The sequence below is a fragment of the Sturnus vulgaris genome, chromosome 7, assembly GCF_052056855.1.
Source record: "Sturnus vulgaris isolate bStuVul1 chromosome 7, bStuVul1.hap1, whole genome shotgun sequence".
Taxonomy (NCBI): Eukaryota; Metazoa; Chordata; class Aves; order Passeriformes; family Sturnidae; genus Sturnus; species Sturnus vulgaris.
This window is the reverse complement of record NC_142249.1, coordinates 291,130-313,896: the sequence shown is the minus strand read 5'-3', so window position 1 is coordinate 313,896 and position 22,767 is coordinate 291,130. Positions and strand designations below refer to the sequence as shown.

General features: G+C 44.3%; 1 protein-coding gene across 6 annotated transcripts in view; it reads right to left on the bottom strand.

Annotated features, from left to right (window-relative positions):
* AGAP1 (ArfGAP with GTPase domain, ankyrin repeat and PH domain 1) overlaps positions 1-22,767 on the bottom strand; it is a 304,936-nt gene that overhangs the window by 209,248 nt on the left and 72,921 nt on the right. For all 6 annotated transcript variants that reach the window (XM_088167528.1, XM_088167529.1, XM_014890724.2 and 3 more), the window contains exon 2: positions 1,652-1,710. In XM_088167528.1, coding sequence (XP_088023654.1) covers positions 1,652-1,710 — 59 coding nt within the window. The remainder of the gene's footprint in view (positions 1-1,651; positions 1,711-22,767) is intronic.

The following is a 22,767-nucleotide window of genomic DNA, read 5'->3' as shown; positions in this document are numbered from 1 at the left end:
CTCATTTTGCTAAAAAAAAAAAGAAAAAACAGGAGGCAAAGACTGGTGTTCTTTCCTCAAAGGCACACTGAAAAATACCTCCTTCCTTTATTGCAGCCCTGGGGGCTCTCTGCTCTCCTAGAGCCAGTTTCTGTTCCCTTGAAAATTCTGCAGAGCCCAAAGGGTACAACAGCCACTCTAGAAATAAATCAAAGATAAGTATCAACCAACCCCGTCAGTTTAAGGACCTCCCAGCCTGTACAGGAGGACAGCCTCTCCCTTTGGCATGGCCGTTACGTTGCTCAGGCACAGGGAGCAGCCAGGCTGAGGCTGAAGGAAGGGAATGACAGAGGTGACTCATGGCAGACGTGCACATTTCAGCTGGCCTTCCTCATTTACCCTTCCTGTTGGAGCACAAGTTCACAGGCACAGCTGGTGCTGCTGGCTGCCATCATTTGCAGTACTATAATAAAATCATTATTTTTGTAACAGCACAAGTTCTGCTTTCACCCTTGGGCACGCTGACCACTGCAAATCAATTCTCTACAGCTGAAATCTGCTCTTCCAACCCCTGCTTCAGACAACACAGGGGCAAAACACCCAAGGTAAGCACTCACATGATGCAGCCAGGCTATCACAACAGAAAAACGTACCCCGAGACCATCACCTGGTGCTTGGTTATCCTCTGGTGCTCTGGAATTACAACATGGACTGCCTGCAGCTCTGCTCTCACCTGCAATTCCCAGTTTTCCTCGTGGGTGCTAAGAATTAGCAGGGCTCAGAGAAGGGAACCAAAGATAAGCCAGCTAACAGTGTTGGACTCCTATCCAACCAACACCTTCCAGCCCTGAATTCCTGGTTTTTCATTGTGTGAGGTATCTGGGGTCTTCCAAATGACATCTGTTAAACAAAACCTGCTGACCCTTCCTGTATTAGGGAATTGCATCCACTGACTGCCAGATTTTTCTTGTACTCACCTTGAGCACTGCTAAAATCAAAACAGCCACAGAATTGTAGTTGTGAGGATGATGCTCCTATTAAAATGCCTCTCTAAGTGCATTTATCCTGTTAAATGTGGCCTTGCAGATTCTCACACCTCTATAAAACACTATTATCAACTCAGATTTGGGAAATGCCTAAATTCTTTAAAGAGAGGGAGAATAACATTTAGTCCTTTAAGAAATCAGGGAAGCTTAATATGGGGAGATAAAAAGAGCTTTATGTGTCAGCCGCTAACTTCCACTGCCCTAAGACTTCCCTGCTGAGAAGATGCCCCTTGGAAGCTGCTTCTTGGAGCAGAACAAATTCAAACAGCAATAAAATCCTGAGAGGTCTTTGAAGTGTGATTAGAAATATTGAGTATACATCATTTTCATAAAGCCAGCCTCAGGCCTGGAAGTGTTCAGGGTCAGGTTGGAAGGAGCTTGAAGTAACCTGGGATAGTGGAAGGTGTCCCTGCCCATGGCAGGGGGTGGGATGAGATGAGCTTTGAGGTCCCTCCCGATCTAAACCCTCCTGTGAGTCTATAATATGTAGAGGGAAACTTCTTTACTTATTTAAACCGCTTTCTACATTTTTTTCCCAACAGTAGCTGGAGTGAAGCATGGAGGACCCCCCCTTGTGTGTGACATTCCCAGGATGTTTTCCAAGACAGGAGCAAACGTGAACTCACCACTTTCAGCTCTGGTACAGATCGGCTCAGTGTCCATTCCTGGCTGTTTACAAAGGCATCTGTGGAAGAGGAGAACATTCCCAACATGAGGATAATGACATTTACTGCTTGCTGCACACAATTTCACAGCACAGCTTTGGGAACACGAGGCCAGAGGTCACTCCTGATTCTGGGGAGGCTGACAGTCCAACATGACAGACAACAGGGGTTTGGGGAAATGATATCAAAAATCCGAGAAATTCCCATTCTGCAAGGATCTGCTCTCAGCAGCAAGTGCTCCCACACCATCAGCAAGCTCAAACTACCTCCAGGTCCTTGGAGCTGCACACAGGCTCTTCCAGTGTGTCCCTGCTTAAACCACATCCCACCCAGAACAACACATTCCTTCCCTGCAGGAAAAGCCTTGGATTTGTCACACTGCATGTCACCAACTGCAGCTGCCACCGTCTGCAGTAACTTCTCCATCCAGGTAAATGAGAAAATTTGCTGTTTCTGAAACATGTTATTTTCTACTGCACATCACACTTAACGTCAGCAACTGCAGAAGCCAGTCAGTGGGAGCATCCCTGCTCAGGCAGGGGGAAATCTCTCTTCATTCCTCAAACATGCCATTGTCTAGGCAGAAATAAACCACAGAACCATTTACTACAAAATTAAAAACTACTTGATTTCTTGAAGAAAGGCAAGTTTATCACAGAAGTTGATAACTGGCTCCCACCTCACTGTCATTTCCACACCAAAGAACAGAAATAAGGCTCAATTTTTCTGTATTTAAAAACTTTCACGATTTTATTCCTTCCATAAAGGTCCAGACAGCTGTATGCAAACAGACAGTGATGCTTCTGTTCCAAACCCAGTGTGGATGCTGATTTAACCCCTCCAGAACCATGCAAACCAGCTGAATGCCTGTGCTGCACAGGATGCTCCTACTGAGCAGATCAGCTCCTACTCCACTGAATGAAGCAGCACTGAGTCTCCTGGTGTTCCAAGCAATTCCTGATGCCACAGGAAATGGCAGCTGGAAGGTTACACCTGACCACGTTGTTTTTAAGCGAGCCACTGCTTCTCCTCCAATCAGCAGGAGGAGAAGCTGTGTCATCTGATTTTTTAATCTGGAGAGTAAAATTGGAGGCAATTTCCTACTCCAGATGTGCCTCTCACTACCTTCAGAAACCATCCAAGCTTTCCCATCACCCACCTAAAAAACAACCACAAAACAAACTTGTATTTTCCAGTGTACCTCTATGAAATACATTGCTTTTGCCTTAATATCCCAAAAAGACCTATTAGCTGGGAATTCTCCAGTTTCATGTAACACATCCCTTGGTATTTCAGCCATGAATAAATCCTGTGAGTACCCATATGAAAACACGTGAGAAATAATCAGTATTTTGGTACAGGTATGAGCTGCCTCCCACACAGCCACTGGCAGCAGAAGGAAAACCAAAGGCTCAGAGTGAATGCTCTCAAGACTCAGGTTAACCTTTGGCATTCCAGGGGCAAGAGAAGACACTGTGCTCATGCAGTTCCTGTTCCATGACCTGAAGTCCCACTGGATCAAAACCCCCAGGAAGAGCTTTCTGTACCACACCCAGTGACAAGAACTTGGGATGGAGACCAGACAAGCAGCAATTTCCATTTGGGAACACTGCATGCAAGACCTGCTCGTGATTAAAGGGACCACAGCTTGGTCTAGGATGTTCTCCTACCTTCCTGTGGGAAGGAATGTTTTCCTAGACAGGGAGCAATGGAATGGGGAGCTTTAGATTGGGCATTGGGAAAAATTTCACTGCCCTAACAGGAAATATCAATTCTCACACCTTGCTCTGAGCTGCTGTGGATTTGGGAAAGAGCAGCCTTGGCTGAATGAGAGGAGGAGGTTTCAGCTCATCTCCAGACTCTCAGGAGTCAAGGAAAACCATCAGTCTCAGGCAGGTATTATCCCTGACTGTGGAGGTTTAGGTGTGCAAAACAAACTGGGAGAGCTCCCTATTAAATGCCAACAAGCTTCCATAAAAGAGAACCACTGAATTTTATCACCATGGAAGATTAAAAAAGATGAGTGAGCAAATCACTGCTGCTGGCTTGGAGAACTGCAACAAAATCTGCCAAGCCAAAGGGTAACTGCACAAAATCCTGTTCTCTAAAACAAAAACCTTAAAATATTACTTTGGAAGATCGGTGCTTTCAAAAAGGACAAATCAGGGAGGCAATGAAAACTAAAATCCCAAAAAGCACAGACGCCAAATGACAAAGCAGAAGGTGGGCAGCTGCAGAGAGGAAGGATGACCCAGCCTTGGACATGGATTTAGTCCTCCTACTTGGTCCTTCCTTCATCGAAATGCACCAAAAGCCAACACCAGGACCTTCCTAAACTGTATCAGCTCTCAATATGGGCAATATATGCATTTTAATCCTGATTAGCAATATAAGAAATAAAGTTCACTTGACAAGGTGCTAGACTTCTTGACAAAGCTACCTTCCCCTTTTCTGCTAAGCCCTCAATTCCTGCTCCCACACAGGTTTTGAGTGTACAAAATATTTGAGAACAGCTGAAATTTCATTTTATTGACAAAATATGCTTGTTTAAAAAAACAAAAACCACAACACAACAAAAAGCCAAACATCTTGACCTCAACCCAACTAGTTTAAACTAAAATCTCCCACTTAATAATATATCCTCAATTTGCAATTACTTTACATAAGGTCTTCCAGTACCCTTTAAAAAATAAAACCAACTCATTCCTATTGGGAGATCTATGGGATTCCTTTCCACTGGCATGTTTACAAAGAATTACTGCAGCTGAACACAGAACGTGGCATGAACCAGCCCCTGGTCTCTTCAGCAGTGTGAGCTTTGTGTGCCCTCACTGGGAGGGACATGGAAGCACCCTCTGCCCAATTCACCTTCTAGGAATGCCTCAAGAAACACTGATTTATTCCAAGATCCACAGAAATTAAGGTAAAAAGGTCAAACACTCAGAGATAGCACATCACAAGCAGGTTTTGGGATTATTTTCCTAAATAAACTAACCTATAGGTACATCATGAAACACTGGATCCATCAAACTGGAGCATGCAGAGCCCAAACTGTGCAGCCCACAAAAATCCTCTGCTGAAGGTGCAACCCCTCACCACCACATGTTGATTTAAACATATTGGAAGAGATTTGCATAATAAATAGAACCACATGCATGAAGTTGATCAACTGGGGTCTTGTTTGCATTACTGCCCAGCTCTGGAATTCTAGTGAACTCAACCTTCACGTCCCACTACAGGCTCCACACATGCAAGGAATTACTTTTGTCAATAATTGATCACAGTTGCATGTGCTGCTCCTTTCATTTCTGCATCACTGATCAAAAGCTTCAAATATTCATGGTGTCACTTGTGTCTTTTTAAGATGTGCACCAAGAAGATCGTTTAGGCTGCATTTCCTTTGCAAACTTTACTTTACTTTGCCACAACACAAGTCTTAATTTTTTTTTACTCAATTATTTTGTTTTTATTTCTAGCACTACCCCTAAAGCACGAACTCCAGGAGGATTCTTGGCTGTTGTAAAACCTCAGTTCAGTAACTCAGCCCCACCCAGAAGAACCTTCTTAATTCCAGTATTAAGAATGAGATGTAGACATTGGTTCCAACCACATGAATCCCAGAATGGTTTGCATTGGAAGCAGCCTTAAAGCTCATCCATTCCACTGTGGGCAGGGACACCTTCCACTATGCCAGGCTGCTCCAAGCCCTGTCCAGACTGGCCCTGGACACTTCCAGGGATGGGGCAACACCTGCTGAGGTGAAATCCTGGGTGCAGGTCCATGCACTCCATGGCACAGCTGATTCCAAGGAGGTCTGACTGTTCCAACACTCCATATTTAAAAGCCTCGACAGAAAAATCCAGGAATGACCACTAAAATCTAAATAAATATTAGCAAAATAATGTTAGTGAGCAAATACAGGCTCAAGGCCAATCTCAGCACCCATGATTCAGAAGAGGGGAGGGAAGTCATGAAAACCAGGAAAGCTTCCCAGCCATTACAGCAGTAAGCACAGCAAGGGCCTAGCTGGTCAGAGTCCAGCAGTCTGGCTCAGCCCATCCCTGAGTTTTTACACTGGAGACTCTCCCCTAAATTAACTCCATTTACTGCCACAGGCAATAGCAGCAAGGCAGCTAATGGCCCTTCTGAGAAAATGGTTCTAACTGGGGCCAATTATTAACACCACCCCCTTTGTGTCCATCCTGAGAAAAAAAATCCCCACCAGCCAGTGCAGTTTGTCTGTTTATTGTTTTAGGAGAGCCTGGGCAGTACCAGCACAGCAGCCTGCCCATCACCAGCCCTTGAACCACTGACCTTCTTCTGCTCTTTTCTCACCCAGAGGTCTCACCCTTGACTAGCAAAAAGCTGAGCAGCTCAGAGCTTTCTCTTCCTCTGATCCAGATGGAAACTCAATGGCAACCTGACCAAAAGGAGTGGTGAGGGAAGGGCAGGCAGATATCCCTGCAGGATGACATGAAAGGACTTAAATCTTTCACGATTCTTGGAAAGCTTCTTAGCAAGAGCTTCCCTCAGGCAATCCCAACGTTACTTTGCTGTCCTGCTAAATGAGGAAAAGCTGTAAATAAATAAAATATAGAAAAGCTAAGGGATTTCTCTGGAAACTCTCAGCTAAAAGGTCCTTTTTGCTAAGAACAGGAGCCCTCAAAAACACAGGAATGAAGTTGAAAGCATCAATGTCACACGCTGCTCTCCCCTTCAGTAATTTCTGCATTACAAGCAATATTTAGAGTTTCTTCTGCTTTGAAATAAAAACCTGAGAGTGAACAGGTACAGAAAACATTCCTGCAAGCTCCCACTTGCCCACAAGGATGCAGATAAGGCCATACATCTCTCTCTTGGAGCTGTATCAAAGCAGCACTTTCAGGACGTAGCTCCCAAAGCTCATGTGCTGATTTTCTTAGCAAAGAGGGAAATGTGCAGCTTTTGGGTTGAGACTTGTGATCCTCCTAAAAAAATGCATTTTTCAGGAGGGGTAATCTCGTAGCACATCCTCTCCAACCCAGCCCCCAGCACTTTAAGTCAAAGCACCGAGTCAGTTCCAACAGAAAACAGCATAAAACCATCCTGACATGTTGATTTCCAAGCTTTGCATAAAATATTATTTGGAAGATCGTGTCACGTTTCAAAAGGCTTTTTTTATAGATTTTATGGGGCTCTGAGCAACCTGGTCTAGTGGGAGGTGTCCCTGCTCATGGCAGGGGGTGGAACCGGTTGGGCTTTAAGGTCCCTTCCAACACAAGTCACCCTGGAATTCTATGAATTTTTAGATCTGCTGTGTTTGGGTTTTGAAAATCAGTCTTTTATATGGGTCCTCTCTGCTTATTCACTCTGTTCCATTGCACCACACAATAACTACAAAACAGTAACAAAACCTTTAGAAAACCACCAACAGCAGCACCAGGATGATTTAAGGTTTTATTTCCTCCCTACTCAGAATCATGGATCCTATGGCTTTCCACTGTATGTCAGTTAGGAATTACTGCTGCAACCACCCAGCTCCAAACAGTCCCTTTTTTCCTTCCTGAACCACAGATGTGTAATTTATAATTCCCAGGCAGCTGAGGCAAAAAGCAGCATTGCAGCTCCCTGCCCTCCCCTGGGTGGGAAGCCCAGCCAGGCTCTGGGAATCACATCCCAGCCCAGAACAATGCTGTATTTACACTTCACCAACAGCATTAAGACACACACTGCAGAACAAGTCACCAAACTGCCACAGAGCAATTCAATTACAGCTCTAAAACCAGAGGGATTTCACGAGCTGTCAGTTTAAGGCTCCTCCCATCCCCTGCCAGCACTGTCAGAACGGATAAAACCCCACGAGCTCTTCCAGCTCCAGCCTAAATGTTTGATATTGGACAGATTTATCACTGGCCATACCCAATTCCTAATTATAAACAAGAAAACGAGGCTGGGCTTGGAGCAGTGAAGGCATCAGGAATTTGAGCCCATGCTCATCAGAGCCTCTCATATCTGTGACATCTGAAAAACCTTTCCCTGTAACTGAGAACTGTATTAAAGAGAAATTTAGGTCAGAGCTGTAATCTCTCTTCCAGCAGCATCTGGCAGCTGCAGCAGCAGCGTTATCCTTTGTGCTGCCATGGAAACAAAAGGAGGACCAGGGATGCAAAGAGCTGCACAAGCTCCCCAGCCAGCGAGCCAGCCTTTCCCAAAATACGCTCTGGGCTCGGGAATTGCAGAGCACTGGCTCTCATCACAGCATCCGGGGTTTGTCTTCAATTTTCAGATCACTAAAATAAAAATATTTCAACGATTTGCTCCTGTTAATATCCCCCCCCTCTCTTTCCCATCTACAGCCACTCCACACAGCTTTCAGGGGGCTGCAGAGATGTTACCTCCTATGGGTAACCCCATGCATCCTACAAAAGGAATGATGGATAATGGATCCAAGAATATTCCCAAATCCAATCTCATGCACAAAGTTTTACATCTAACACCACCAAGTTATTTCTTTGGCCCTTAAATACAACATAGCTCCAACCCTGACTACTCATCCTAACCCTCCCCACCCCACAAAACAAGACCTTCAAACCAAACAGAGCAGATATTTTGGCTGCAGGCTTTTTATAAGGAAAAATAAATTACATACTTAACAAGGAAAACTTCCCATTCCTTGTATTTTCCCAGTGGGTTGGGTTCTGGAGCTGACACACACAATTAGTGTAAGAGAAATTCAAATCCCACAGACGAAACCACAGTTTTCTCCTGAGACAACTGTGCCGTGGGAGAAGCACAGAGCACGTCAGCAAGGGATGTTTGGAGCGAGGACTGTCAGGAATACAACTCCATTCCAATCAAATGCACATTTCCTAACACATCTCTCAGAGAAATGTGGCACTGGAGAGCTGGGCCAGCCCCTCTTCCAGCAGGCAATGACAACCCCACCAAGAGGCTGGAAAGAATATAAAAAGCAGACAAAGAGAAAATGAAAGCATCCCTGTAGTACAACTGCTCCCTGCTCCAATAAAACTGGGGAAGGAAATTATCATCTCTGCAATGCCGTGGAGTAACACCGTTTTTACCAGGCAATAAACAATATTTCCTAAGGGCCAAATCCCCACAGAAATTCAGCTGAAACAGAACCCAGCAGTAAAGGCATCCAGGAAGAAAAAGAAGGCACTGGAGATGGAATGTTTGGTAAGTGCCTTGTTTTGTTGGGTCTGCCCAAAATCAGGGCAGTGCCAGAGGTGAGGTCTGCTCTGTCCCCTCTCCTGCCTCAAGGGAAGGGCAGTGCCAGCACAGGAAAGATGATCCCACAAGGAACTCAGTGAAAATCTGGAGATAAGTTTCGAGCTGTTCAAGTCACACTTGAGAGAGGCAGGAGGGAAAATCCACACCCCAGCAAGGACGTCCAAAATACCCAAAATTAGATCCTTCAAAAACCATAACCTGGGCTGCCTTTCCTGACTACAGACACAAATGAGGAATTAGCCCTTCTTATTTAAATCTGAATATTAATGAGGAACCTCCCTGAGCAGCATCAAAGATGAAAAGGGACAGCTTCTGCAGATGGCACAAGAAAAAACAATGTCAAAAGATAAATTAAAAAAGATGAAGTGGGGAGAAAGAGCATTTTGAAAGAATATAGGAACAGATTTATCTGACAAGAAAAATGTCACAATAGAGATGCAAAAAAAAAAAAAAAAGAAAGGCTTTGCTAGGCAGGCTGAAAAGACTCTAAGCTTTTCAGATAGGTAAGAATGGCTGCAACTCTAAAAAAAATACAAAAAATTAGCAAGGGGAACTTGGTGACTAGTTGGTAGAAAAGAAAATGGAATCATGGAATATCCTGAGCTGGAAGGGACCCAAAAGGATCACCCAGTCCAAACCCCTGGCCCTGCACAGACACCCCAACAATTCCACTCTGGGCATCCCTGAGAGCATTGTCCAAACACTCCTGGAGCTCTGGGGCTATGCTATGGGAGTCTGGACAGTCCCCAGCACCCTCTGGGGGAAGAACCTTTTCTGATCTTCAACCTAAACCCTGCCCTGACACAGCTCTAGAGGCAATACTAAATAAAACCCAAGCACACAGCAAGCCACCCTGCACAGGATTCCCACCACTGGGATTCCACAGAGGAGATGTTCTGGGGTAGTACTTGAGCATCACCAAAATTTCAGAAACAGAACATGAAGCACATGGCAGTAAGTGAGCAAAAGCACAGCAACCTTGGGGGGGAAAAAAGCATAGGAGGAAGGAGAGAAAAGGAGTATCAAGTCATGCTCAACAAAGCAGTGACAAAAGTACAAACACTCGAGAGTGGCAGACACCAAATCCCAGACTAAAAATTGACAGGGGACTGGAGGGACAGGGCACAGGGAATGGCTTCCCACTACCAGAGGGCAGGGATGGATGGGATATTGGGAAGGAATTGTTCCCTGGGAGGGTGGGCAGGCCCTGGCACAGGGTGCCCAGAGAAGCTGTGGCTGCCCCTGGATCCCTGGAAGTGTCCAAGGCCAGGCTGGATATTGGGGCTTGGTGCAGCCTGGGACAGTGGAAGGTGTCCCTGCCCATGGCAGGGGTGGGATAGGATTGGCTTTAAGGCCCCTTAACCATCCTGGGATTCTGTGATCAAGCAGTTTAGATAGAGGCAGCCTCTTCCCATAAACACAACCCTTGAAGTGTTTTACTCATAGCTGTGCATCTCTGCTAAGGACACTGCCAAGGTCCTACAGGGACTCACAGTTCAACTGTCTTTGGGATTACAACAAAAGGGAAAACTATTGGGCCTGGGTTTAATCTGCCTCTTACCAGTTTCACAACGTGCTTCTTAATCCTTATGGAAGGAAGGATAAGCAGGAGTGATTCCATCTTTACCTCCCCCTCCTCTCTCATGCTGATCCCACTTGGCTGCCCCATTCCTTAGGATGATTGCTCTTGCCTAGACCAAATTCACCTCCCTTTTACTGTCCCCACACTACCCTACAGTAAGTTCAAGCCACCAGGATGTCCACCACTAACCACCAGGTTCTTCTGCAGCAGTGCACAACCAGCTCCTGGTTTTTGTTTTCTTTTTTGCCTGGGCATTCATCATTCTTTCATCAGTATCTCAACCTGAAGAGGAGGCTGCAGCAGATTCCTCCAGGATTTGCTGCTGGATCTTTTTAACATTAAAAAAAAAAATCAATTATTTATTCGTAGACATGATTCCCTACTTTTAAAGAAGTTTTATTCACAAGAGGATCCTCCCTCTTATCTGATGGTAGCTCAGCTCAAATCTCTACTGAGAGCAATCAAAATGAACAGATTTCCTTTGTCCTTCCCTACAGAACCTGAGTAAATGTGAGCTATGATTTTCCCCATAAAAGCCAAGTCACCCTTCCCAATACCTCATTTATCCATCCACCTATAGAGCTCACTCTCAATTCCAGCTCGCTGGTTGCACAGCGTGATTAATGCAGACAGAGGCAAACTCTGCCCCTCGTCACACCCAGGCAGCCACGGTGAAGTCAGCCTGGTTTAAGCGGTGTGATCCCATAACTCAGCTGAACCTACACTCTTCCCATCCCCAAAATGTCCCTCCCCTCTCGAGGAACCTGCAGAGGAGCGATGGTGCTGTCAAGAATTCTTTATTCTTCTGCTGCACCCACGTGCCAAAACCTGCAGCATACACGTTCAGTCACGAGTTCAGTCACTCTCAGATCAGCTCATGGCCCAACTTCCTTGCCTGTCAACCCAAATGTGTGCTCTGACATCATCTGACCATTCACAGGGACCTTTTTCAGTGCTTTTAACTGAGGCTATGGAAAGCAGGTCCAGAAGGTTTGTACAGAAGTACATCTAGAAAAACACTTCCCCTCTCCACCAGGGAAATGATGACTTGTTTATGCAACACATTTCTGAAAACATTTTTTAGAACTGGAGTCATGTCTCCCAGATTGCTATGCTGGTTGTCAAAACAGAGCCTCTTTTTCCCTGACTGTACCATATGTAATCCTAAATCCACTTTCCCTAACTTGATATCACCCATGCAAGATTTGGAGATGATTAGTGGAAAATACACAAATGAGACACTGTTCTCCAGAGAACAGCCCAGCAGGAATAATCTGATGGCGTTTATATTTATTAGCCTGATGCACATCTAACTTGTTTAAACACAGCTTTTGTCAAATGTCAAAAAAAAAAAAGTTAATGCAATCCAAGGCATGGTCTCAAAGGGAATTAATGCTGAGCTGGAAGCAGTGCAAAAGCCTTGGTTACAGCAACAAGGAAACAGTGCAAAGGGGACCCATTTTATTTCAGTTGTGCAGAGATCCATTATGAGAAAAAGGCTGATTTCCTAAGAGCCCACATGGAGAACCTAAAACAGGCAAGTAGGATGGGGAAGACGTGGTTTGTGTGGATGAGAGCCTTCCCCTGACCTCATGGGGCAGGGAGATGGTCCCATAAAGCTTCCCAGTACAGGCAGGGACCCTGGATGCTCTCCCTGTGCTGTCTCCCTCCCCCTGGGAACTCTGCTCTTGCAGCACACCTGAGCAGTGCAGACTCACCTCAGCTGCCCAATTAGCTTTTATCTTCCTGCAACAAGGCCACTACTCACTCACTCCACTATATTACTAAGAGCCTGTAAAGCCACCAAAACATTAAGCCAGCACTAAAAACCCGGGACTTAGCACTGCACAGCTGAGCCAGGGATGCACCCTGAAGCTGACAGAACGCCAAGCAAGCAGGGGAGGGCTCAGGTCTGCCAGCACCTTTTGCCTGAAAACTGCTTAAAAACAGCTAGTAATAGAAAAGACAATATGTCACTAAATGCTACGTTAGGAAAGAGTTTCCTTTCACAGCTCCCTATTCAAAAAGCACCTGCTACCACCTGGCATTTTGGAAAACACAGGACCCCTGCAAGTCCAAAGGATTTCTTTTGGAAACCCAAAACATTGTTCACATGAACTTTAGACCGGGTGGCTGTAACACAAAGCTCTCCCCTGCACATAAAGCTGCAGGTTTGGAGGGAGGCAGAAGTGAGAAAAAGCTGCTGGGATGCCAAGGTCCATTCCCTATCGTTCCTTTGGCTTCTCCTCCCCTCCCATCTCACCCAGCACCCACGGCACCTGAAGAATTATTGCACTGAGATCTAAATCAACACAGAACCATTGCAAATATCCATTCATTAATCCTTCTCCATTTGAAGCTTAGAAAGCTGAATCTTTACTTTGCCAGAACTGGTAATATGACTTTTTTTTTTTTTTTTTTTTTTTTTTTTTTAAAAAAAACCCCTCATCCAAGAATCAGACTGTTGTGGGTCTTCACAAAAATCCTGCCCTCTGGCTACGCTCTTATTTATATTTCCTGGGTGAAGCCAAGAAACTCAAGTGTGTTTTCCAAGCTTCAGCATGTTCCCATCACCTCAGGCACATACTTTAAACTCAAAGCACTGCACTAGAAATGATATTTTCAAAGGAGCCCATGCAGAGCTCAATAATCAGAAACCAATTTTGTTCACCTATGAGACCAAACACCTCTGTCCTTAAAGTCCTGTCTCTGATGCTTTTCACATTTGATATTTTACAACATGCAAATGCGGCCTATTAAAGGATGATTTGGAAAAAATTAGCTATTTTTGCACAAGCCCTCTTTTGCTGCACCTTGACCTATAACGTGCTCTAGCAAACCACACTGTCCTTGCTAAACCCATGCACTCAAACACTTAAAGAATTACTCTTTAAGTACGTAAATTTGAAGTAATCTTTCAAATTCTGTTCCCTACTAATCCTATAACCTCCTAGTTCCTTTATATGAGCTGAGAAAGGAAAGCTGAGGGCCAGTTTATATTCTTTGTCACCTCTGTGCCACTTCCTCAGGTAAACTCGACCCCATCAGCCACTGAAATTCATTATAAAAAAATCTCTTCATGTTTAAGAAAAAAAAAAAGGTGCCAAAAAAGCCACAGAAAGATCTAAAATGTAGTTCAAAGCCAACAAGAAGGGTGTCAGCCTCTACTCCAGCAACACCACCAGCACATGCTCTTAAGAAAATAATTAACACAATCAAGTGCAGCCTTAAATCCACACTAAAACGCAGCCACTTGGAAGCAGTATAGTGGGCAAACAGAAAGCCAACAGCCATGGCTCCAAATCTCAAGAAAGCCACCCAAAAAGCAGCAGCAGAACATGTGACACTGAATGAATGCACACTTCCAGAATCCAGAGGGACCAGCTCTGCCCTTTCAGGGAGCTCCCAAAACCTGCTCGTGCACAAAGCCAGGGGAGCTCTGTCCTTAGCATCCCATACACCCAGACAGCATGTGGTTAGCACATCCAGGCAGCTACTGGGGCACGGCAAAACAATTCCTGGCTCCTCCTCCCCGTTTAAATGGATTTCTTTTTTCCCAGGCCCAGGCAGGGGGATGAGGAGTGCAGTGCAGGCTGCAGGTGCTGCCAGCAGCTGGAGCAGACCCCAGCACAGCCACAGCATCCTGCATTTTTTTAAGCTGCAGCACGTAAGAGTTCACATCCCAGAATGAAACAAAGCAAACCCCAAAATAAACTTCACTGTCTTACTAATTAAAGGGATTTGTTCCTCCAGGAAGGCCAACACAAACCACTGCTGTGGGGTTAAGGATGTATTTTTAGCACTCAGTCCTTCCAGCATTTTTATGGAGGCTGTGCAAGGAAACCAGAGCCTTACTGGTTATATACCCCTATAGCATCATCAAAAGCTCTGGCTAGGAAGGGTTTTTTTCCTTAAATTTATTTGAAATATGCCACAAGACATTTGCACAAGCTAAATCCTAACAATACTAGAATTTCTTCTCCAGCATCCTCATTTTCATTCCCTGTCGAGAAGCCAGTAAATTCTGATAGCCACCACAGAATCCTAGGATTGTTTGGGTTGGAAGGGACCTACCAAACCACCCCATTTCACCCCTTACCATGGGCAGGGACACCTTCCCCTAGAGCAGGTTGCTCCAAGCCTCGCTCAGCCTGGCTGGAATGCCTCAAGGGATGCAGCAATGTCAGTAGATATCTTATTTTAATAATTCTGGCACATTTTTAATTGCCTTTGCTCACCTTTCCACTTAATTCACAGCAGTGATGGAAGTTTACCATACTGCAGGTTACACTGTCAACAAATAATACTATTTATAAGATAAAAGTCTGAACTTAACAGTAATAGGCATGGGTTTGAAACCAAAAGAAAAACAAGCATTTCCAAATTTACTGTCTTCACCTAGCTCTAGGAAACGGTTCCCAAAGACATGGAATATAAAAATCTCACTTTCCCAGCACAAGTTCACTGCTTTTCTAACAAGCCAACAAGTTTCCACTTGTAACTCAGTCCCAAATGATGGCTGTAAGGTTGTTCCAACCACATTCCAGACTTTTTTCTCTTGAATGCTCAAGACATCTAACCCCAGGATTAGAAAAACGGCATCAAGCTGTACCTGATGGAAGCTGAGTTGGCAAAGCGAGGTGCATCCTACTCTGAGTGTTCTGTTTAGGGAAATCCCAAGCTGGTCGAATGCAGAAATCATCAGATGAAGCAGATGTGCTTATTATCCACACATGCAAGAAAATGAGGGGACAAACCTTCATATATGGCGGTAAAGCAATACCAGCAGTGAAATCTCTTCATTCCACAAAACTCTAAGGGGTTTTCCATGTTCATGGATAAACAAAACAGCTTTTATCCTAAACACCAAGAGGCAGACCAGAAAACCCAACTCATTATATATATATATATTATTTCTATATTTTATGTAGTGGTTTGGGTGACCCCCAACACCTGAAATCCAAGTCTCCAGACCATCTGAACATAAGGCAAAGGTAATGCCATTGGTACCAGCTGGCTCCAATTGACACCTCACCTTTATCAGCTCTGGAAGGACTTCCTGGTGGGCTGAGAACCACCCACCATTCACGTCCCTGCTGACTCACACAAATATTAATCAGCCTTTAAAAGTTGCTGTTCCACCACGCTGTGCAATTTACAACCAACTCAGGGAGATGAGGAGACTACAGTCAGGGATCAGACAAGACAAACCTGGATATGCAACAGAATATTCATTATTAAATCAAAGCAGGATCAACAGTTCTAGCAGCTCCTGTGTATGTATGTAAAAACATACTTCCAGTTTAATGACTTCTAGTTATTAAAAATAATAGAATAGTTTAAGTTGGAAAGGACTTTAAAAGATCATCTACTCTCCTGGGTAGGGACACCTTCCACCAGATCAGGTTGCTCTGAGCTCCACTCTTCCTGTGCATTTGAAGAAAAAGGTACAGAATTTGGATTTCAGTTATAATCCCTATTGTCCAACTCACTCTCCCTTTATTCAGACTATAAGATTAATGTCTCAGGACAATTTGCCCCCCTTATCTGCCTCAGTGCCAGCCTCCAAGGCAGAATATTTACATATGATTTGAGCCATTTCACTGGGAGCACAGTTTATCAGGGAGCCTAAAAGAGCAGGAGGATCACATCCTGCTGCCCTTCCCTCTGGCAGGATCTACAGGAGGCCAAGAAAAGGCTCACAGCAGTTTTCAGCAGGATCATCCTACCAGGCTGCAGGACAAAATTAAAAACTGCACACAAGCCTAGGCTTTTACAGAAGAAAACTGTTTTGATGGGAAAGCTGGACAGCAGACAATACAAACTGAAAACATTACCTTGCACAGGATCAAACTCCCCTCTTTCATGAAACCCTTACATCCCTAATTCCAGGGGTGCCTCCAGGCTCCTTAAATGCTGCATCCATTGGAGGAAATGCTGTCCAAGTACTTCTTGTGAGGTGATTTTCATTAGCCCTGCCCAGCATTACAGCTGAGCATCATCAACATGCCCTGCTCCATCCCAAGCACCACGAATACACTTTATCAGAAAGTGTCTGCATCCCTGTTAAAATCACACAAAAGTCAGGATGGAGAAGACCTTCAAGATCAAGTCCAACCTTATTCTAAGTAGCTAAGCCAGGTGTACACTTACAACCAGACATGTTTGTCATCTGTAAACCTCTAAAGCAATTATCATGGTGAATTATACCAAGGCTACAGCAGGGGAAAAAAAAATCAAACTGTGTTACCTATTAAATTGCTTTAGGCACTGTAATACACAAGAAGAATGAACGAAATTATCTAGGGAAGCATTACATGAGTTTTCCCCATTAAAAAAGCAGGCAGGCAGTCACAGAGGGCTCCCAAAGAATTGCTGGATGAAGAAATCTCTGTACAGACCAGTCTCCACATGAAGGAAAAGCTTGAGATAAATGCAGTAAAAAACCCACTGTGGATTTCACGCTGAAAATTGTGCCTCTGAATTAAAGCCTTGCTCAGGATTGCATCTGACACTGAGAACTGAAGACCTCTGGCTGCTCTCAAGTGCTGCACCACTGCACCCTAAAATATCCACAACCTGCCTGCTCACAAGGTTTTGCTGTGCCACTTGAGTGACCCCAGGTGTGCCCACCCCTGCAGATACCCTGGATCACAAAGGCTCCATCCTTCCCAAGAATCCACGACCTGCCACACTCATTCCCACTTTCAACAAAGGAAGGGAGCATTTTCACCTGGAGGGAAAAAACTTTAAAGGTGTTTTCAGGCAGCTGAACTCCCCAGAATCAGGCATTTATCTTTTAAATCAAGTAGACATGTCACCACAATCCTTATTGCTTAAAAAAAGGGAAATATGATGAATTTCAAAAGGAACTGAACTATTGGAAATCACAGCACAAGAAATGGAAAGCTGCCATTGCCCAGCTGATATCTGGGGAATAACACATCCGAGATGAATCAGTGAGGAATTAGGAGATTTTCTGCATAAACCAAACAATAAGCACTTGAATTTCCAATTCTTTGATACAGACACTGTATTTGACAGCCCGTACCTCAGTGCCTCCCCCAACACAGATATACAGTGAGCATTAAGCATTTTGAAGCTATAATGAAGCATTTGTCAATTAGATCCCCCAAAAATCAGTCATTTATCCCGAAATATGACATGCACTGGCATTATGGACTAACACCCACGTTAAACATGCCACAACTCTCCAGTAAATAAATCTCACTACCCAAGCCAAAAAAATCCTGGGGAGGGAGAGCCCCTGGAACTAAAAGCAGATCTTTTCTCAAGAGAGCAATACCTAAAGCTGAGCTGAGGAAGCCCAAAGCACACAAATCCCCTGCCTGCCCCCAAACACAGCACCAACAATAAAGGAGAAATGTGAGGCCATTCTTCCAAGGCTGCTTCATATCACAGGATGTTTCCTCCTCACAGCAATTTCAAGGCTGTTGAAGCTCTTCTCAGTAATTCCCAAATTATTTCCAGAAGTGATTTATAACATGCCCAGGGACAAAAGCCACGAACAGCACAAGAGCCTACTAAAAACTTGACCTTTGGGGTTTTGCATTGATCTCCCAGCCTCTACTGGTACTTTCCAAGAAAATCCTACACTTAAATCTCACTTTAATATAAACAGCCACAGAGTTTCCAGCTAGAGAATCTGCTATAGGAATTAAATGCCACACTCCTTCCTGAAAATTCAGGTGACCAGAACCTCAAAGACTCAAGACTTCAAAAGAAGTGCTGTACTTCAAGCTGAAATTAGACAATCTGGCTCCCACTTCATGTACCAATTATAATGTCCTGGAAATGTTCCTCAAAAATGCTGCCAAAATTGGTGACAGAACCATTAAAAATGCCCTTAAAACCCCCAACAAAACAACAAAAAGCCTCACAACCACTTTGAGGCCCAAGGTTTTAAGCCCAAGTCATCCACTGGAAAAAAACATGACATTGAAATGAAGGAAAAAAATACAAGTGAGAATGCTGCAAAACTGCTTATTTCAACACCCAGCTGATTTTATTGGTTCTGCAATCATTTTTTCCTAGGTTTGGCCTGCTGGGTGCATATTCCACTAAACAAACATGAAGAATTAAAGGTGGTAAAATTCACTTTAAGTGATTTCACGAGTTGGAGCTAAAAACAACTGCCTTTATTACTCAAAAATTCCCAGCTCAGAGAGCAAGGACACAGCCTGACTCCAAACTCCTATCACACAGCTCAGAGCCACAGCCATAAAATTATTAAATATGCATAGGAATGTGCCTGAAATAAAGGCATTGCAAGCAGACTTCATCTGACATGGATTTATACATTACATAAAAATTACATATATGCATTAATATATATATATATATATATATATATATATATATATATATATATATATATATATATGTAATCCCCCCAAAATGCCATGCCATTGAAAAAAGGGAATTCCTGGAAAAAAGGGGAATTAAGGAAAAAAAATTCCTCTGAGACTGGCTGAAAAGGGTACAAGAGGTGACAAGATAAGCTAAACTACAGTGGTGTGAGCCCAAATTTAGCCTGGGTTTATCTGGGAAGCCCTTTATGGAGGTTACACGAGGCTCCTTGAGCTCTCATCCAGCATCCACTCCTTGTTTGCTTTATTCATCAAAGCTCATCATCTGAATGACTGAAAAAATGCACAGAAATCCATTTTTATTCATCTTAGCGGGGAAAAAAAAATGCTCTATGTTTTTGCTGTGGTTTTTGTTCTGTTTTTACTGCACAAACCCTTCCTTCCTCCTCCCCTGAGGACTGCCAGCGCTGGGGGACAGGGGACAGCACATGTAAACAGTAAAAACCAGCAGTGCTTGTGATGACTGCAGTGACACATTCCTGGGATTATTCTGCAGGAAAGGAACTCAGATTGGGACCAGAAAGAAATCAGCTTTTTACTTAGAGTGTGAACCTGTAACTCTGCTGTAACAGTGAAATGCATGGAGAGAATGGAAGCGGGAATTCTCCAGCCCAAATTTTCAGAGCTCACTGGAGTTTGGCTGGGTAACTCAGCTCCCTCCTGCAGGAGGGAAGGAACAGGGAAACTCCTCTGGTTTTATTCCCCAAGGGCAGCAGTGGCAGCTGTGAGTGGGCTGGGAAGGAGGCTGGACAAGCCAACATGGACTGGGACACTCAGAGGCACCAGCAGACACCTGCAGTGGGTACCTGGGGACAGGACACTGACCTGGCAGCCAGATGCAGCTGAAGGAAAGCTGTGGGAAGTCCTGTGATGTGGAAACAGGGTCACACACACTTCATCAATCATTACTACACCATAGCCAGTTCCATCACCCACTAAATGCTGTCGAGCCCTCAACACCAAACTGGTTTTTCTTCCATACATAAACAACCTGTCCCAATGCTTTACCACACTATTTATGGGTAACATCACACTGATACAGCTGATTCTCAACCTGGGGGCCCTAAAAATACAAACCAGAGCAGGCAGGCTTGGATCACACTCTGTGTCTTCTTTATTTGGGGATGGAAAGGGATTTGTTATCAGTCAATTCCTGACATATTTTGCAAGGGTAGAGGTTAAGGCAAGCTGTGACAGGAACATATCCTGTAAGAATAAAGAAGAGGAGCTTCACCTTAACCCCTCTGCCTGGCTACTGCAGCCAACCTCAACAGGCATGGCCCCTGCTCCTGCCAAAGAAACTTCCAGGAGGGACTCCAAGAACAATTTCCTGCAGTGTGCTCATTTCTTTTCCAAGCCACCTGAATGAAAGCATTCCCAGGGGAAAGACCAAAAGGTGCCCACATACACATCGAGGGATTTCATACTGAAGTTTCAATGGTACAGCGTGAAGTACAACACCTGGGATTGCAATCCGTGATCCACAAGGAAATTAGAACCTCCATTTTCATGGCAAAAGGCACCTAATCATAGGAAGGAATCATTTAACAGTTACCTAGAACAAAACTGTAATTAACACAGCAAATAAATCCTACTTTGTTCTGGAGTCCTTTATTTTAAATGCAACTTTCTGTTCTGTTCCCCCTACTAAAGCAATCCCAGGAAGGTCCTGCTTCCCAGATGCTTCCCTGCAGACCCTCAGACTTCACTCAGAAGGGACACAAAGGTCCCTCAAAATCAGGCACTGTTATTTCACCACTATTTCAAATCAGGATGGATTCCAAAGGGATCAGATGAAAACTGCCAGTAAAAGCCACCCAACAGAAAGGTTCCCTCCTTAAACAAAGAATAACATGATTCCTGGTACTGCTCTGGCTGAGATTTAGGTGGGACAATCTGGGAAGAAGGAATGAGTGGTACTGACATCCTGCTCATCTACAGGAGGACAGGAATCAGGAATGCTGAAGGTGCAAGGAGCCTGGATGAACATCAAGCAACAGGTGAGTGACCTGCACTGAGAGATGTGCTAGAGCCAAAGGACGAGCACTGACCTGCGCTTTAATCCCCACTGTCCTGCAAGGGAAGATTATTTGTTTCTGCCAGTAAGCCGCCAGCCTGGGAAGGGCATGTGGGGTGATGAACTGCTCTTACACAGCCTGGGAGAGCTCATGGAAAGGTCTCCTCTTGATTTTTACCTTCACCACTGAAGCAGAACTTGGCCACCGTGGCAGAAATACACAGGAGCAGGGCAAGGCAACACTGCACAACCACCTCAGGACAGAAATAACACATCTGCACAGGACTGTGATATCTTAATCAGAGTTAAACGGAATGAAACCATCTGCCAAACTGGAAAACAAAGTTTCACAGCCTTCATGTAAAATAGCAGCCATCGGGTTTCTATTTAACAGGCACAATTGAACTAAAAACATTCAGATTCCATGACTAAACAGATAGATAGATAACATATATATATATATGTTTTAATTTGGGCATCTCTCAAAGTGCTTTTCAAGCTTTTCAACAAGTTAACCCACACTACCAGCTCTGTTTCCTGGAGGAAGGGGGCACTTAGAGCAACAACAAATCTTTAGATGACTGCAGTGCTGTCTGCTCAGCCTCTGCTTAGCATGAGTTCTCTTGCCTGCTTTAAGTTAAAAATAGAGTCAGTTCAAAGGGCTGGAGGTCAACTGCATAAGCACGTGATTCAGTGGCAGACAGCAGTGAGGAGACACACCTGGGGCTCTGCAGAACCTCCCCAGCCCAGCAGTGGGGAGGGAAAGCAGGTGGCTGTAGTAAAATGTGGCAATCATCTCAGGAATGTTTAAGTCCGAACATAAAGCAAACCAACTGCAGGATTTCGCTTTTCACTCCCCACCCTTTATGTTCACAAGACCAAGAGATAAGAAGGGGCAAAAAGGGAAGGATTCCCACAAGTTTTGTAGGCAGCCAAACAGACTCCCAGCATTTCCATGCCTCTGGTGCATACACACAGAAATAATAAAGCTGTTTACACATCTTTATGCACAGTCAAACATACATCTCGATTATCTGATCCCAACCTGCTCTTTTCAGAGCCTGTCATTCTCAAATAACCTCACCCTGAGTCACCTGGGAAGCTCTGCAGATACCTAAACTGAAAATAAAGAGGTTTGTTTGGTTTTTTTTCCGGAGAACTTCAGTTCACCTCCTCGAAGATCCCATCCCCACATCACCCAGTTCACCTCTTCGTTCTAATCTCAATTACCACAATCTACCCTAAGCAGTGACTTTCCAGCTAACTCAGAAATAGCCAGGAATTTTGAAGACTTAAGGCATGCTAAGATGTTTTTGAGAAATTAGAATCAGATACAAAAATAATATATTTTGGCTAGAACTGCTAGCATTCAAAGGCATTTCACTAACACCCGGGTGACCCCACAGGGACAGTGCCCTGCAAACAGGGACCTTCAAACGCTGCTTTTAAAACATCTTTTCTCAGAAAATGTCTTTTAGCGTTGCCTTCTTCTTCCTCTGACCCTTGGGAAACAACCCTGCCATGCACAAAGCTACATGGAATTAAAACTATCTCCAGTTAATCCTTGAATAGCACAAGGCTGCCCAACCCCATGCTGGAAAGCTGAGGAAATTCCTGGCCAAACAGCACAAAATCAAAGGTAACACCTTCTCCTGAGGGCAGTAATTACCCTCTTTTTATTAAAACAAACTCTTCATTGACAAATTTAACATGTCAGGATGTAAGAAAGCTCTGGAGAGATGTCACAGTGGACTTCAGTACCTAAAGAGGCTTTTGACAAGGTCAGACAGTGACAGCACAAGGGGGGACTGTATTAAAGTAAAAGAAAAGTTTAGATTAGATACTGGGATGAAATTCT